A 14974-nucleotide genomic window follows, 5' to 3' on the forward strand; every position below is an offset into this window, starting at 1 on the left:
GAGAGTTTCTATTGCCACACTTTTTGGTAATATTGTCCAAATGTGCGCTAATTCTTTGGTGATTTACATATGAATTGGTGTGGCATTAGCAAATGTTGGTGTGGCAAATAAAATCTCTCTTATTCAAGTCACAACCCAAAGGGCAATTTCAAACGTGCGATTGTTACACTATCAAAATACCCCAACAAATTTCAAACAGAGTGATGCTCCACAATAACCTTTTCGCACATGAGAAATAATAGTCAAGGGAAGACCATAAAGCAAAGAGATTTCTCACCAAGTTTTGTGCAAGTCCATAGAGAGATTTTTTGCTCACGGAATTTTTCGTAACTGTAGACGCGTGATTTCGTCATTATGATGACTACATCTACAATGATTTGGAGTCGCCACCATTCAAGTTGGAAGTGGGTGTGAATGGTCACCCAGGGTACATTTTCCAAAAGATGAGATTTTTGGCATTTTAGTGACTCACGATGGATAAAGGGGTAGTCAAACCTCGAGATTTGGGTAAGCGGCTCGGTTGAAGAAAAGGGAAGGTGTTAGGCACCCTTTCCTCCCCGCCACGTGGCGGTAACCTCAAATATTCGATCATTTTGATTTTTAAAAGAAGGTGAAAAATGTGCCACGTGGGTGCATTTGTTCCCTAAGTAGGGATTCATTTTCGGCTTGATCATAGGGTCATTTCATTAATGGAAATGACCCATATGAACCTTAGCTTTGGGGCCCAATCATCAAAAGGGGTAAAATAAAATAGAAGAAGGGGATGTTAGAAGAGGGAAAGAGTAGAAGGTTAGAGAAAGAGAGGGGGGTGTGCTTCAAACCCACCTTGTATCTTGTTTCTTCTTTTCTTCTTATTGCTTGAGTCTTCTTGAGTCCTTAGTATAATATAGGAGTATGAGAAGGGGAAGAGGTGATTAGAGAGAGTAGGGATTTCTTTTGTTTTAGTGAGACTTGTAGAAGATTTGTGAGAGAGAGTTGGTAAACTTGGTGAGAATTGGTGATGGTTGTTAGTAGAAAGAGTGTTGGGGAGAAGTTTTGTAATGAGAAGTTGGGGGCCATTTTTGGGAAGAGGAGGAGGGTATTTATAGATGTTTAGGAGTTATTTTAGGGATATAATGGGGTGAAGTGAAGAAAATGGGTAGAATGGTTATGAGTTTGAGAGAGAAGTGGGTGTAATTTAGAGGAGATTGGAGGGTATTTAGGTAAGGGGGGTTAAATGGGTGAGTTTTGACCCAAATGGTTTGGATCCTACCCAACTCATTTGGGTGGAGTATTTGGTGAGGTAAGTTTAAGATGGTGGTTGAGATTAAATGGTGTTTGGTTTAAGAGAATGAAGGATTTAAAGAGGTGGTTGATGATATTTTGGGAGGATGAAGGAGATGATGCCATGTGTTAAAGTGGGTGGAAATGAAGGGTTGGGATAGGTTGATGGGAGAGGTTGAGTGTTTGACTTGAGAGGATGGTGTAGGTTTAGGTTGTAGATGTAGGTTTTGTAGGGAATGATGAGGGTAGATTAGGGGAGGTATAGGTTAGGGGTGTGGGTAGATGTGTTTGATTTGAGAGAAAAGGTGATGGGTTGATATGTGGGTAGATGGGATTTAAAGCAAATTAATGGGGTAGGTAGTTGGGTGAGGGAGGTGAGATGGGGTGATGACATGTGTCATCTTTTGATGATAAAAGAGTGATTGGTTGATGTGGGTTGTGGGTTGGATAATGAATTGGATATGGTTAATGATTTGTGGGCTTTGTAGTGTTGGGCTTGGGTTTTAGAAATGATTTTTACGAATACGGAGGCGGAGCGGTGATAGTAGAGGAAGGGTAGGCATCTCAAGTCTCACCTTTTTAATTTTTAATTTTTTTAGATTTTTGCAATCATTAATTTGATCAAAAATGCCACGTGTTGGCGAATCGGGCTTTTTAGGCCCGTTAGTGAAATTTATCGAAAATTTGACGTTTTTTATTTTGGAAGCGGAGCGGTGAATGTTGGGAAGTCGTAAGGTAGGCCGAGTCCTTTTGGTGGCCTCCTAAACCATTGAGAGGTCTTAGGGGCCTCGGTTTGGTAAAAATGTCCATTTTCAATGAGTTGGGCCCTTAAGGCCCGTTGGCCCATTTATTTGGAAAATCGATATTTTTGGGCCCTTTCGAGAAGTGGCCCGTTCAAATTGAGGTGTCTACAGTAACAATGCTCATAGGCTCGCTAGTGCTTGCCACAAGCCTGGTGGGGGCAGTTTTGTAAATTGGGGATGCCATTCAATACACGCAGACTCATGTGATTGGTGGATCTTGTATTCTGTGAGCAAAAATCTTTTCAAGTCCAACCATCCAAACATTAGGTAGTCCCTAGGATACACATCACTTAAATTTTGAGAAATATTTCATTGTCTAAACCTAATTGGAATAAGACTATGATAGTTTTCGAAAACAGTATCATCTTTCAAAGGTAAAATTTGAAGCGAAGAGAATTAGGATAAAGCATAAAATCAAGAACCCTTGTCGAGACAAAGCTTTCTGACAAGGACACACGAAGTACCATTGTCATGCAAATTAATGTTTTAAACATCGAATCAATGATTGAACAAAAAATTTATCAAATTTGCAAGACTCCAACTGGATTATGGTCCAATTCATTGAGTCAACTTGCATTTATTTAAAAATTCAAAATAAACATTTGATTTTTTTAAATAATTTTCATAAAAATGGAATATTAAGTTGTATTTTAAAGAACCAACCAGTGTTGAATGTAGTGGCTAGCACCTCCCTTCAAAAAGGGAGAGACCATCCACATGGATTTATCCCGACTTACTTTGTATATGTGGTTTGTGGGGTAGTGCATATACTCAAGGGATTTGATCGAGATAAGGTGCTTTAAGAGGCCAGTTGCTTCGCCTTTGCTAGTTGGGCCTATGGTCCGAACACATCTACTATGGGGAAAAAAATTATTTTAAAGATTTAATTATTAAAATTTAGTATTAAAAAAAAAAAAAAAAAAAAAACTACTGACTAGTTACAAATCTCCTAGCATCAAATGCATTCCATCACTTAAAAAGTTCCTCCTTGCAATTTGAGACATCATGCTTCCCAAATCAAGTAGTTCATGCTTATTTCTTAAAAATTTGTCCTTAAAAAAGTTATTCTTGGTGTCGTTCATGAACATGACAAAAATGTTTTTTGAGATTTAAAATCATGCTCCTCAAGCATCAAATTTTATAACAAAACATAAGGGGATACAGAGAAGGAGAGTTGACTCCAGAGACTTGACCAATCCAAAACTATGTAATAAAACAAGACAATTGTTCCCCTTCCCAACCCTTTATCTCAATCTTTATCCTTCCACAAAAAGGGAAGGAGATTTAATTTTGTTACAAATATAAAGCTTTCAATTCTTTTTTGACTTTTCTACTTCTCTTTTTAAAAGATACACCTCCAACTTTATTGTCTTTCTTCTTTTACCACTTTCCAAGAAGATCGCTTCAACTTTATATATATATATATATATATATATGTGTATGTATTGCATTTCGTCTTCTCCCCTTTTCCAACAGGACCTTCTTACTTTATTCTCTTTTCCTTTACTCATTGTCCAATTTTATTGTTTTTCCTCTTCTACCTTGAACTTCATAGATGATGCATGTGCCTACGGGCACGGACAAACTCTAGTGAGTTAAATTGGATAAGATATTTCTTGGGAAAACTCGAGCGATTCATGATCGGGATCCTTATATCACTTTTGACCCGATGAGTTTCGATCCCGACTTGGATCGGACGATTCTTTATGTAAAGAAAACAAATGTCCTTGAAAAGAAAACCACATAGGGCCATGGTTTTTGAACTCATCCGACACCAAGATGTATCGTTCGAGTTAACTCGGTATTGGAGCCCAACGAAACCAACTCACTAAGTGTTATGAGACGACCGCATATCATGAGATAAGCGAATCGTCTCGGACGATATTTTTTATTATCTCGGACGATACAAACGAGACAGCACAGTAATGGTTTAATTCATGAGTTAAACGAGACGAATCGGATGAGAATTTCAAAATCTCGTCCGAGTTAATCGATACAAACGAGTTAAAGCCTCAACCCTCAATTCTTTCACTCCCAAATCGATTTTTTTTTTAATTTTATATTTTTTTTGGATTCATGTTTCTATAAGAATTATTTCTGAATTTTTTCAGAATTTTTTAGATTTTTTTAAATGGTTAAAAACCATTGTCTCAATGTCAAACGAGATAACTCGAACGAGAAGTATCATCCGAATCAACTCGGTATCGGAGCTGAACGAGACGAGACGAGACGTAATACCGAATTTAAAAACCATGCATAGGACCGATCCAAAGTTCCAAACTCCAAAGGCGACAGTGGGGGAGTGTGGATAGAACGGTTACAGTAGCGGGTATCTCGGAATTCACGACAAAGCTACTGTCTACTGAAGCGCTTCTTTAGATCTCTTCTTCTTCGAGGGTTTGACAAGATCTAGTAAGGTTTCTCTTCCGATTCTCAAGTTTTAATTCCATGGATCTCTCTCTAGGTTACCTAGAACCCTAAAAATAGGACAGATGTACTAGAATCCGTCATCCATTCTCTAGCAAAATTTGCTTATCTTAATCGATCAGGATTTGATCTTAAACATTTTTATCCTCTCTGAGATCTAGATTTTTGCGGATCCAACAATCGATTCGATTGAATTCATCGTTAATTGTGTTGTTGGATTGGATTTATCAATATTTGCAAATAACTTCGTTTATGAAGAAATAATTTTGGAGTGTTTGAGAGGTTAGATGACTTTGAGATAGATCCGATTAGAAAACTATGATGAGTTTATATCGTATAAAATCTTAAAAATGCATCCCCCCTCTCATAGAGATGTGGGTGAGTGACAAGATTAGTAGGAAGGAAACAAAAAATAAAATCAGAACTGAGTACATTAAGAAACCTTGGAATGGCTGTATTCAAGACTAGGAAAGGAAAAATCAGAATCAAATGCATTTGAGATTCTAGGAGTAGTTCTAATAGCTGAGAAACAAAGGATAGTTGTTTGAGACTGGCTGGCCATGAAAAAAAAATTCCATTAATGGTAGTGGGGAGAAGGTGTATATTGAAGTTTCTAGAGGTGAAAAAAGTGTTGTGTAAATGTCTTGCATTAAATAGGTGGTACCCAGAGCTACGGGGGTGCAGCACCCCCTCCAAGGGGCACATGGGTGGAGCTCCTGCCCCAAAAATTTTAGGGTTACTAAAAGGGAAATTGTGTAATATTTTCTTAAGGGTTTTCTATTTTTTGGGAAATAGACATGTTTTAACAACTTCCGATTTTATAATAGAGATTTCTAGGACGGTAAAACTTAAGAGAAAATAGTGATTATTCTTGATCTGATCCGTGGACGTAGGCGCATTGCCGAACCACGTAAATCCTTGTGTTTTGTGCAATTTTATCCTCCTTGGTTTGTTTTTTTTTTTTTTTTTCACAAGAAGGCCATGTATCGACGCAATAAGAAAAATAGTAAGACTCTTGAGGACTTTATATTGTTGTTGTTTTAAAGATCGGTAAGCCTGTTTTTATTGAGATCAATAAGTTGGTGCTGGCACGAATTGAACCCAGGTCTATGGTATCATCACCAAAAGATTACTAACTAGCCTAGTTGACACCTACATTAAGGACTCTATGTTGATGAAGTATTATAGTGAGTGATTTAAGTTATTCCCTTGGATAGAATGGAGTGGTGAACAATGATTAATGCATCTCTAAATAGTTGGGACAAAATTTGAATGATGATGGTAATACATGACTGAAGAATTGTTGTGGGATTTAGTTTTGATTCTATATGTCATAATACATATGTTGGGTTTTATTGTGGAATTTAATTTTGATTTGGATTTACCTCTTATAGGAGCTCTCATGCTTCGATTATGTAGTAGCTGTTTATTTTAGTTCCCAGAAGTGGCTTAATTCCTAAAGTTGCATGAATGTATTTTTTGAGAAAATGACAAGAGGTATTTTTAGCTATGAAAATCATGAGTTTGCGGGGAAGGTATATTATTGATAAATATATAAATAAATAAAATGAAACATAATTTGCATGAAGTGGGAGTAGATGAGAATATGGGTGCCGGCATAGAGAAGAAATTGTTGCAAACAACATTTTAATTTATGCATTTTAGATGTGACGTTAGGACATGTGTCCATCTTTATGTTACATAGGTAGCCATATTATGTTACATGGGTAGCCCAAGTTTTTTTATGTTGCAAATTAATCATATATTGTGAGTAGCATGTATCCTCTTAGAAGTGCTCATGTCAACACATTTCATTGATTTGCCATAAACTGTTCTATATTGTTATGTATTTTCATTCTCTACTTCTTGCATGAGCTTTAGTTAGATATCCTATTGTGTTGTCACAATGGTTATCTTTTAACATTATATGAAATCTGGTATTTATAAATCATTCCATCACTCTCTTCATACAATGATTATAAATTATCCAGACTTTGTTTGCTCTGCAGAAAAAAATTTGGTTTCTTGATTCCTTATGCTGTTACTATAGCCAAGTTCTATCAGCAATGGTGCTATACTAAGCACATCTTTTGGTTAGTAAGTCACAATTAAAGATCCCAAGACCTTGGTGTTTCCTTGGTAATTCTTGAATTTTAACAGAGCACTGTTAGGAACATTTCAAGTGATTTTAAGCAAATTTATCTGACATGATGGTGCAGCTGCTTTTCATCTGGAGGCTTTAAACAATTCCTGGAGACGAAATGGAAGTTTGCGAGAATGGTCTCAAGCACCGCCCTTTAACTCCTGTGAGGGTGTTGAGGGGTCTATTGTGTTTAATAGTGATGATTTCAACAGCATTCATGATGTTAGTTTACTTGGTTCCAACGACCGCTGTTTTGTTACGATTTTTCAGCGTGCATTATAGCAGGAAAGTGACATCCTTCTTTTTTGGTGCTTGGGTAGCTTTATGGCCTTTTCTCTTTGAGAAGATAAATGAGACTAAAGTGGTTTTTTCGGGAGAAACTGTTCCTTCCAAGGAACGGGTTTTGCTCATGGTGAACCATAGAACTGAAGTTGACTGGATGTACTTATGGGACCTTGCATTACGTAAAGGAACTGCAGCTTATATTAAATATATGCTCAAGAGTAGTTTGATGAAAGTACCTGTCTTCGGTTGGGTATTTCACATTGTGGAATTCATTTCAGTGGAGAGGAAATGGGAAGTTGATGAACCGAACATGCGCCAAATGCTATCAACCTTTACTGACCGCCAAGATCCCTTATGGCTTGCTGTTTTCCCGGAAGGCACCGATTATTCGTAATTTCTCACTATTTTATTAATCTTTTATGCCATTCATTGGTGTACACTAGTGCTTTCTGTATCGTATTTTCATATCTATTTAATATTAATTGAGCTTTTTTGCTTTCTTTTACTTGCAGTGAACAGAAGTGTATAAAGAGTCAAAAGTATGCGGCAGAGAATGGCTTGCCTATCCTGAAAAATGTGCTTCTTCCAAAAACAAAGGGTTTTTGTGCTTGCTTGGAATCTCTGAGGAGCTCCTTAGATGCAGGTTTCCATTATTCTTTGTTAATCTCTGCTTAAGTTAATGTTGATTTTGCTTCTGTTTTCTTGCCAAATCTTCCAATATTGGTGCCTCCTACTTTCAGAGGATGGAATCAAGTGGTTACTCATGATTTTGGGACGATGTAGTAACTATGAAGATAATTGTCAAGACAAATGATTTTTTATCAGTTGGTTAGCTTCTGATTATAGGTTCTTGTTTCTGCCTAGCAGAAAGAGACCTTGAATGAGGGTGGGATTATTTTGAATCTTGTAAAATTTTACTCTGGAAACAAAATGACCTGGTTTTCGGGCACTAAGAGTGAAAAAATTGGGTCAAAAGGTGGTTCCCACATGATCACCAATATTTGTTCTGGTGGTCTCCTTGAATGTGTGAAAGTGGCCTCTGCTTACTCATGGTTTGAGAGAGCCACATATTCTTTCCTCTTGTTCTCCTAGATTCGTCTTTATTTTTATCTTTTTTACAAGAAGCTAATGTATTTCTAACCTTGGTTCTATCTACGAGGTGGTGCTTGTGTTGCATTTCTACAAGCTGACCTTTAAGGAAACTACAGCATTAGTTCTAGGTAGCCTAGAAAAAGGTTGATAGTAGGTGTTGTTCTGCTGATTATTCCACCTTTAATAACATAAGGTTGCACTTCGTAGACCATATATGTGTCTATATGGTTAACCAAACATATACCCAAATGTAGTTTGTTGGGGAAATGAGCTAACAAACAACCAAACATAGTTATCTTTTTTTGCTTCTCTCAGTAAAAATCAAGAAGTGAAGCTGACCATTCAATCTATGAAAGAGTTAAATTTTTCTCTGGTGTTGTATCATAGGCCCTGCTTGGTACCATGCAAATTATTTGCAAATGCAAAAGCTTTGCACCACAAATGACTTGTAATGCAAATGATTTGCAGCACTTTTTGGGCTGCAAACTATTTGCTGAAATTTGTGAAGGATTTAAGAGGTTCATGCAAATAATTTGCAATGCAAAAAAATTTCAAAATGTAACCAAGCATCTGTAAAGTAGATTCCAACAAATCATTTGCATTTGCAAATGATTTGCTTTGTACCAAGCAGGGCCATAGTCTTAAATCTTAATGCATTTTTTTCCTTTACATGAAGTGAAATTGAGGCTCAGAAAACCTATAGAGACAGTTGCTTCAGTGACAGCCTAACCTTATGCAGTCCTATGTTACCTAATTTGTGGGTTCGTTCGGTTCGAATTCGGGTTTGCAGTTTGCCACTTGAGAATGAACCTGGTTCGTAGATGGGGATGGCAGATTTTTGGAAGAAAAAGTTGAGCTTTTTTTGTTCATAATTTGAAGATGAGGTTATTTGATCATTTTTCACCAGTCTATTAAAAAAGACCAAGGTCAAAGGCGCATGTTATCAGTTTGAAATTAGGGGATATCTTAAATATTATCAATTATGTGGAGGGTGGTGTAAAAAAAAAAGGTAAAATGAATTGAATTTTTGGTTCGCTGTATTTCACAAACAAACAGCGCCAACGAATTGGGTAACCCTGATGCAATCTAGAGAGTTTGAGCTAGGCATTGGATCCCTCTTTTGATACCAACTAAGCATAGTTCAAAATTCTATTATATAGGGTTTGTCAATGAGATGCTTATGCTGGGTTGCAAGACGTTTAGCCAATAAACATTTTGTGTATATCCTGTCTGATTAAGTAGTCTGAGCTAACATGGAACATAGCCATCAATTACTTTCATAAGGTCGCCAGATTTTTATTTTTAGTTTTCTTCAAATGTCTTATAACTGGTTCACTTATTTCTTGACATTTGCCCCCCTTTGTTTCATCAATTTACTGCAGTTTATGACATAACAATTGGGTACAAGCATCGCTGTCCAGTGTTCATGGACAATGTCTTTGGTGTAGATCCAGCCGAAGTCCACATTCATGTTCAACGCATCCCCATCAATGAGATCCCGACCTCTGAAAATGAGGCTGCGACTTGGTTGATGGAGAGATTCCATCTCAAGGACCAACTTCTCTCCGATTTCATTGCGCAAGGCCATTTTCCTCAACAAGGAACAGAAGGAGAACTCTCTACATTGATGTGCATGGTAAATTTTATAGCGGTAATTTCTCTAACCAGCATATGTACATACCTCACATTCTTCTCATCTATCTGGTTTAAAGTATATGTAGCTTTAGTTTGTGTTTATCTTGCATTTGCTACCTATTTCGATTTTCGACCATCCCCCTTTGTGAAACCCGTGTTCCATGGAAAACACCACAACGAGTAGAAAACCAAGATCTTCCAATTTCGGCAGAATAAATGTAATTGCTTTTATTGTCGTAGTGAGTTTTGCAGCAACGATTTTGTCGTGTATATCACCATGTAAGGCCTTTTTCCTTTTTTAAGGTTTTTACAGGCGGACACGTTTGCTGCTATAATAGTACCAAAAAATTGTTGTTTTAGGGCTTATTTATTATGGTCAATGTAAGTTAGTTTTACCTCGTTAAGTTGCTAATCTCTGAAAAATGAGATTTTATTTTTGGAAATTAGTTTGGACTTTTGCACTTGTGAAAACTGAGATATTTCTGTCTGGTGTTAAGATATCTGAAAATGTATTAGTCCCAATAGGTGATAAACTAAAGGTGTGATATGTGAATTATGTGACACTTATAAATGAGAAGCTGGGGTCTACATACATGCTCATAAATGTTTGCCTTCCTAAGATAGTTCACCCTCACTGTTATGTTAGAAGATTGGGCTAAGTTTGTTATTTTATTTTTTTGAAAATCATTTTTGATGAACGATGTAGGGTAACTTGTTTTGAATTCAGTCTTGCACCAAGATAAAAGATTGATAATGTAGTGAAGGCTTGTCTGGTTTTATAGCAGTTAAATGAAAGCGCTACTACTTGAGAGGGTTTTTCCTCTCCTTGTAGAATAGATCTAAATTCCCAACCTTGATAATCTTCTCTTTAAACTAAAATCTCTGCAAGACTTTCATACAAAAAGCGCCGCCTTTGTACATAAGATGATGGGATAGGGCTTTGCTGTTTGCCTGTTAAAGGTATTTGGATCTCTTAGAGCACCCGACTAATCCTTGGGGCACGTGCAGTCCCCTCTCCCCAGGTAATTTCTGGAATAAATCCTTGAAGGGTGGGGTCCTTAAGGGGGGATTTGAACTCAAGACTTTCGTTTGTCGGTCCTCTGTTTTCCCATCTCTCTCTTTTATCTAACATATATAATTTATATATATGGCAGTTTGTTGTTGTTTCAATAGCTTAACATCATTTGTCAGTTACAAATCCTTGTGCGAGACCAGAAGTTGGTATCCTCGAGATCATAAACATTATAAGAATTATTTCACATTATTTTTTCCCCACTTCAGATTTAATAAACAGTGAAATAAATTAATTTAAAATTAATAGTGATGCTATGGGAATTTCCCAATTTTCGGCAAACCGCCTGGGTAAATCAGCCTGTATATCATAAGATGCTAACTAAACACATCGAAAAGTGTAAACTCCTTTTTTTTTTTCTCTCTTTTGTACAATCTTTTTACAATATTATCTTTTAGTAATTCACAGCACACATTGAAGTCCTTTTAGAATTACTAAACGATGAAGCTGGTTCTGAGAAATGAGGATAACACGCTCTGCTAAGCTGGTTAAACTTTTCTATGTCAAAATTTTTAATCTTCATAAGCTGCTTCTGCTTTGCCCTGAAACGATTCTCGAAGAATCCTTCAAAAGATGGGTCTCTCGAAGTCCTGAGAAAGAAGGCGTATCCAGCCATGAAGTAGATGGAAGTGACGTAAAAGCAAATGGGCTCCATGACATCCCAAGAGAGATCGTAAAATGTAAGCTTCATGAACCCAATCGTCTGCAAGACGAGGAATCCCAGCCCAAACTGTAGCTCTCTTCGAACCAATGTTTCTGCTTTTTTGTCAATCTTCACCTTCTCCTTTTCCATCTTCTTGAGGTCTCTCCTCCTTGGATCGTCTGGACGGGCTATTGATAGAGGAATGACATTCTCGATCACTTTTGCTACCTGTAAACAAGTTAAGGGTGAAAATTACAAAAAGAAAAGAAAAAGGAGATTCAACTTTAACTATAGCTCACAATAAAGGTGAGTAATGGGCCTGTAAGGTCTTGTTTGAGAAGGTAGTGTGTCCGGCAAAAATTAATTATATTGCGTCGCTTTAGAAGTAGTAGTAGAATTCATCATTAAGTGGACATTTTATGTGGTTTTTATTGGAGAACAGCTTATTTTAATATTTTAGTAATTATACTCAATTTTTATATCTTTTTGATAATTCATGTAGAATATTATTAAGGATATTTTAATTTATTAATTATAATTTATTAATTAAGGATATTTTTGATAATTCATGTAGAATATTATTAAGGATATTGACGGGAATTGAAGGTAGGTCTATCATATAATCATCCATAGACTTTACAGCTAAGTTAACTAACTGCATAACAGTATTATTTGGAAAGTTTTGTAAATAATTTTGAAAAATTTAAGAGATTTTCCAAAATTTCATTTTGGATTTCTTATCAAAATCCATCTTCAACCTCCCTAGAAATCTTAGCTTAGCTTCTTCTTGATAATCCATCTTCAACCTCTCTACAAATCTTATCTTAGCTTCTTCTTGATGTTTGAAATTGAATGTTGAAAAAAATAAAATTTTGAAGGTGTAGGGTAAATAATTCGGAGAATTTTGTGACTGCTTTGTTCTAGGGTTATTTTGGTCTTTCAAATCTCCTGTACTAGGGGGAAAAAATGACACCCCACCACAAAATTCAAAATTCGATACTGAACCACCCTCACAAATGCAACGTTGCACCATGCTGCATGCATGTACCAAATACCAACCCATGGTGGACTTAAAAATCGGCGTGATTGGTGATTCAACCTTGAAACCCTCGCGTGGCCTGCTACTGCCTGTAAGCCCTAATGAAAACACTTGAATCCGACGGTTGGTAATCATCAATCAAACTTTATTTTGCATATATAGTAGGGCCAAGCGTTAATGTGCCAGTGGCCGGAAACAGTACCACGTGGCATTTTTCATCAATGATAAAGTTAGCTTAAAGGAAATTGATTTTGTATGTAGTTTTTATCATCAAATTGTGAATTAGCTTAATTTCTCTTTCCCTGTCAAATTCGGTCCAGAAAACAAAAACAAAAAATTATTACCTGTTCGGGACGTAAGAACACATCGTTTCCCAACACGATTACAGCTCCAGATTGATCCAACATCTTCGCAAGCTCAAATCCTTGATCATGAGTCGAACCTTCTTGACAGATCTGAACGAACTCCGAATACGAAATTCGACTGTCTGGAATCTGTCTCAGCTTCGATTTCAACATCTCTAATTGGGAAAGCTTCAGTAGTTTTCTAGCATCTTCAACTGAGATTTCCTCAAGATAATCTGATTTCTTCACTCGAGGAGGATTCAATCCATCTAATCGAAGAGGATCTCTGCTTAAATCCATTCCTTTAAGCTTCTCCATCAATTTTTCGCCAATTGGGAGATATTGAAACTTTGTAGACATCTCTGATTGAGGTATCGCTCTTTCGTGAAGAAATCTTCGAGCCAATCCATTCTCTCCTGGAACTGAAGCTGTGAGATAATCACGTTTGAAGATTAGGGTTGAGGATGAGATTTTGCTGATGTGGAAGAGACTCTGTGTTAGGGTTCTTCGAAGCGCCATGATGAAGCTTGGAGGTTTTTAAGTCTTTATATACAGAAGAGGAGATTGAAACAAAGGAAAATGAAACGAAACAAGTAAAAGAATCGCGATATTGAAAACTAAACGCGATAACAAACAATTAAATATTTTACGAGAAAATCACGAATTTATTGACTATTGCGAGAAGATATATCGTACAAAAGAATCATGACGTATGTCTTTAACTCACGACGTTAGCAATTTATCAAAGTTGATCCATGGACACGTGTCCACACCTAACAGAGCGGACGTGTCGCCACATACGCTGAGTTTCTATTTGACTTTTTTTTTTTATTTTTTAGGCACGATACAATCTCAAAATAATTTCTTTATTAGGATATAAATTGGGTGGGATTAGAGATTTTATTGTTATAGGGGCAAATTATAATTAATGTAACAATTGAAGAACTTGAAGTTGGATGATTTTGGAAAGAAATTCAGAGATTTTTAGTTAGAAGTGAAGAAAATGATATTTAAATCTTTTTCAATTAATCTATCCTCATAAGGGTGCAATCAAGAGGTAATGTCATCTTTAAAAATTGAAAGGGAGAAAGAGAGAAAGAGGGAGATGGGGCAATTGGCTCCATGATAGCTCTGCCCCTAGTCAGATTAGGTCCAAAGATTGTCTTATCGGATTAGTCAAATTCTATCTTGTGAGTTCCTTATTATTTTTTCTTTGCGAAAGGATTAAGATAGTCAAGAAGGTTTCAACAAACAAGGAAGTTCCATTCAATGAACCTTAAATTTTTTGGAACAAGATTATATGATAATGACAAAACATAAGAAATGTGTCAATTGTTTGTTTATAAACTTTGCTCCCTTTACAACCTTAGTTTTAAAACTCCTCGAGTCAACTTTAAACTAGGTCAAGTTGACATGATTCTATTGGATTTCAAGTTGAGTCAGCCTCAAAATTAACTAGATCAAACCATGCATTTCACTGAATCAACTCTTCAACTTGGCCAAGCCAGCTTCAAAATGCACCGAAACGAGTTAGAAATTAAGCATAGCCCATGCATCGGACTCCTTTGCCACCTAATATTTAAAAGGCAAAGCTCAAGCTCCTTGGAATGCTCGTAAATGGTTCAAGCATGTGTGGAGGATCGTGAACTAGTTTTATAAACTAAAATTTTCTTTCATATATAATAGAGGCTATTAGGGGCCATCAATTATTTGGCCTCTATGCTTGTTTTTGCACATACTATTGAGTTGACTTCAAGTGACCTTAACAATGAACTCCTTGGTCTTGTAAGGGGATATACAAATGGTTCAACGTAATTTAAATCGTAATTATCTAGTTTTAGTTTTAATACAATTAGTTTGGGGGTTCACCTTAGTTCCCAATCACTCTTAAAATAACTCGACCGAGTTTTTCATTTAAATATAATATTTTTGTGCGAGTACAAATTTTCTATTTTATTTTAAGGAGATGTTGATAAACACCATTTGATGATGAGCTTGAAGCCTTCTTCCTATCCCAATCTTGACATAATCGCTCATCGATTAGTAGCCCATGTGATATTTCTTTGTTTTATTAAAATATGCAGATAATAGTGAAGTTTGCACAATTTTCAAATCATAAGTGGAATTCGAGATTCCTAGCCGTTTGGGAAATGTAAGAGCCACAATCTACGCATGAGAGGAATCTGATTTGTGAATCTAAATTCCAACCAACCTAAAAAAGCTTCCAG

General features: G+C 36.4%; 2 protein-coding genes across 10 annotated transcripts; one reads left to right on the forward strand and one right to left on the reverse strand.

Moving 5' to 3' along the window:
- Window positions 1-4347: 4347 nt before the first annotated feature.
- LOC147403550 (putative 1-acyl-sn-glycerol-3-phosphate acyltransferase 5) lies at window positions 4348-10094 on the forward strand. Of its 9 annotated transcripts, XM_086439160.1 has the most exons (6): window positions 4348-4478; window positions 6503-6590; window positions 6713-6858; window positions 6957-7311; window positions 7434-7564; window positions 9396-10094. In XM_086439160.1, the coding sequence occupies exons 4-6, from the start codon at window positions 7046-7048 to the stop codon at window positions 9830-9832; spliced, it is 834 nt and encodes a 277-aa protein (XP_086295286.1). In that variant the 5' UTR covers window positions 4348-4478; window positions 6503-6590; window positions 6713-6858; window positions 6957-7045; the 3' UTR covers window positions 9833-10094. The 9 variants fall into 9 exon arrangements, with proteins under 9 accessions (XP_086295286.1, XP_086295285.1, XP_086295282.1 ...); XM_086439159.1 differs by having other exon boundaries at window positions 4348-4483; window positions 6713-7311; XM_086439156.1 differs by having other exon boundaries at window positions 4348-4483; window positions 6503-6586; window positions 6713-7311.
- Window positions 10095-11058: 964 nt separating this feature from the next.
- Window positions 11059-13347, reverse strand: LOC147403551 (calcium uniporter protein 3, mitochondrial-like). Its single transcript, XM_086439161.1, has 2 exons — window positions 12747-13347; window positions 11059-11591 (listed from the first exon to the last, which is right to left on the reverse strand). The coding sequence occupies exons 1-2, from the start codon at window positions 13263-13265 to the stop codon at window positions 11115-11117; spliced, it is 996 nt and encodes a 331-aa protein (XP_086295287.1). The 5' UTR covers window positions 13266-13347; the 3' UTR covers window positions 11059-11114.
- Between the last annotated feature and the right edge of the window lie 1627 nt (window positions 13348-14974).

This window comes from Akebia trifoliata, chromosome 4 (genome assembly GCF_017979445.1).
Source record: "Akebia trifoliata isolate Shusen 1 chromosome 4, ASM1797944v1, whole genome shotgun sequence".
Taxonomy (NCBI): Eukaryota; Viridiplantae; Streptophyta; class Magnoliopsida; order Ranunculales; family Lardizabalaceae; genus Akebia; species Akebia trifoliata.

Coding starts and splice junctions, on each gene's coding strand:
- LOC147403550 (XM_086439159.1), top strand. CDS start 6,755: ATGGAAGTTTGCGAGAATGGTCTCAAGCACCGCCCTTTAACTCCTGTG. Junction 7,312..7,433: donor CCGGAAGGCACCGATTATTC/GTAATTTCTCAC, acceptor TTTTACTTGCAG/TGAACAGAAGTGTATAAAGA. Junction 7,565..9,395: donor GAGGAGCTCCTTAGATGCAG/GTTTCCATTATT, acceptor AATTTACTGCAG/TTTATGACATAACAATTGGG.
- LOC147403551 (XM_086439161.1), bottom strand. CDS start 13,265: ATGGCGCTTCGAAGAACCCTAACACAGAGTCTCTTCCACATCAGCAAA. Junction 11,592..12,746: donor TGTTCTTACGTCCCGAACAG/GTAATAATTTTT, acceptor ACTTGTTTACAG/GTAGCAAAAGTGATCGAGAA.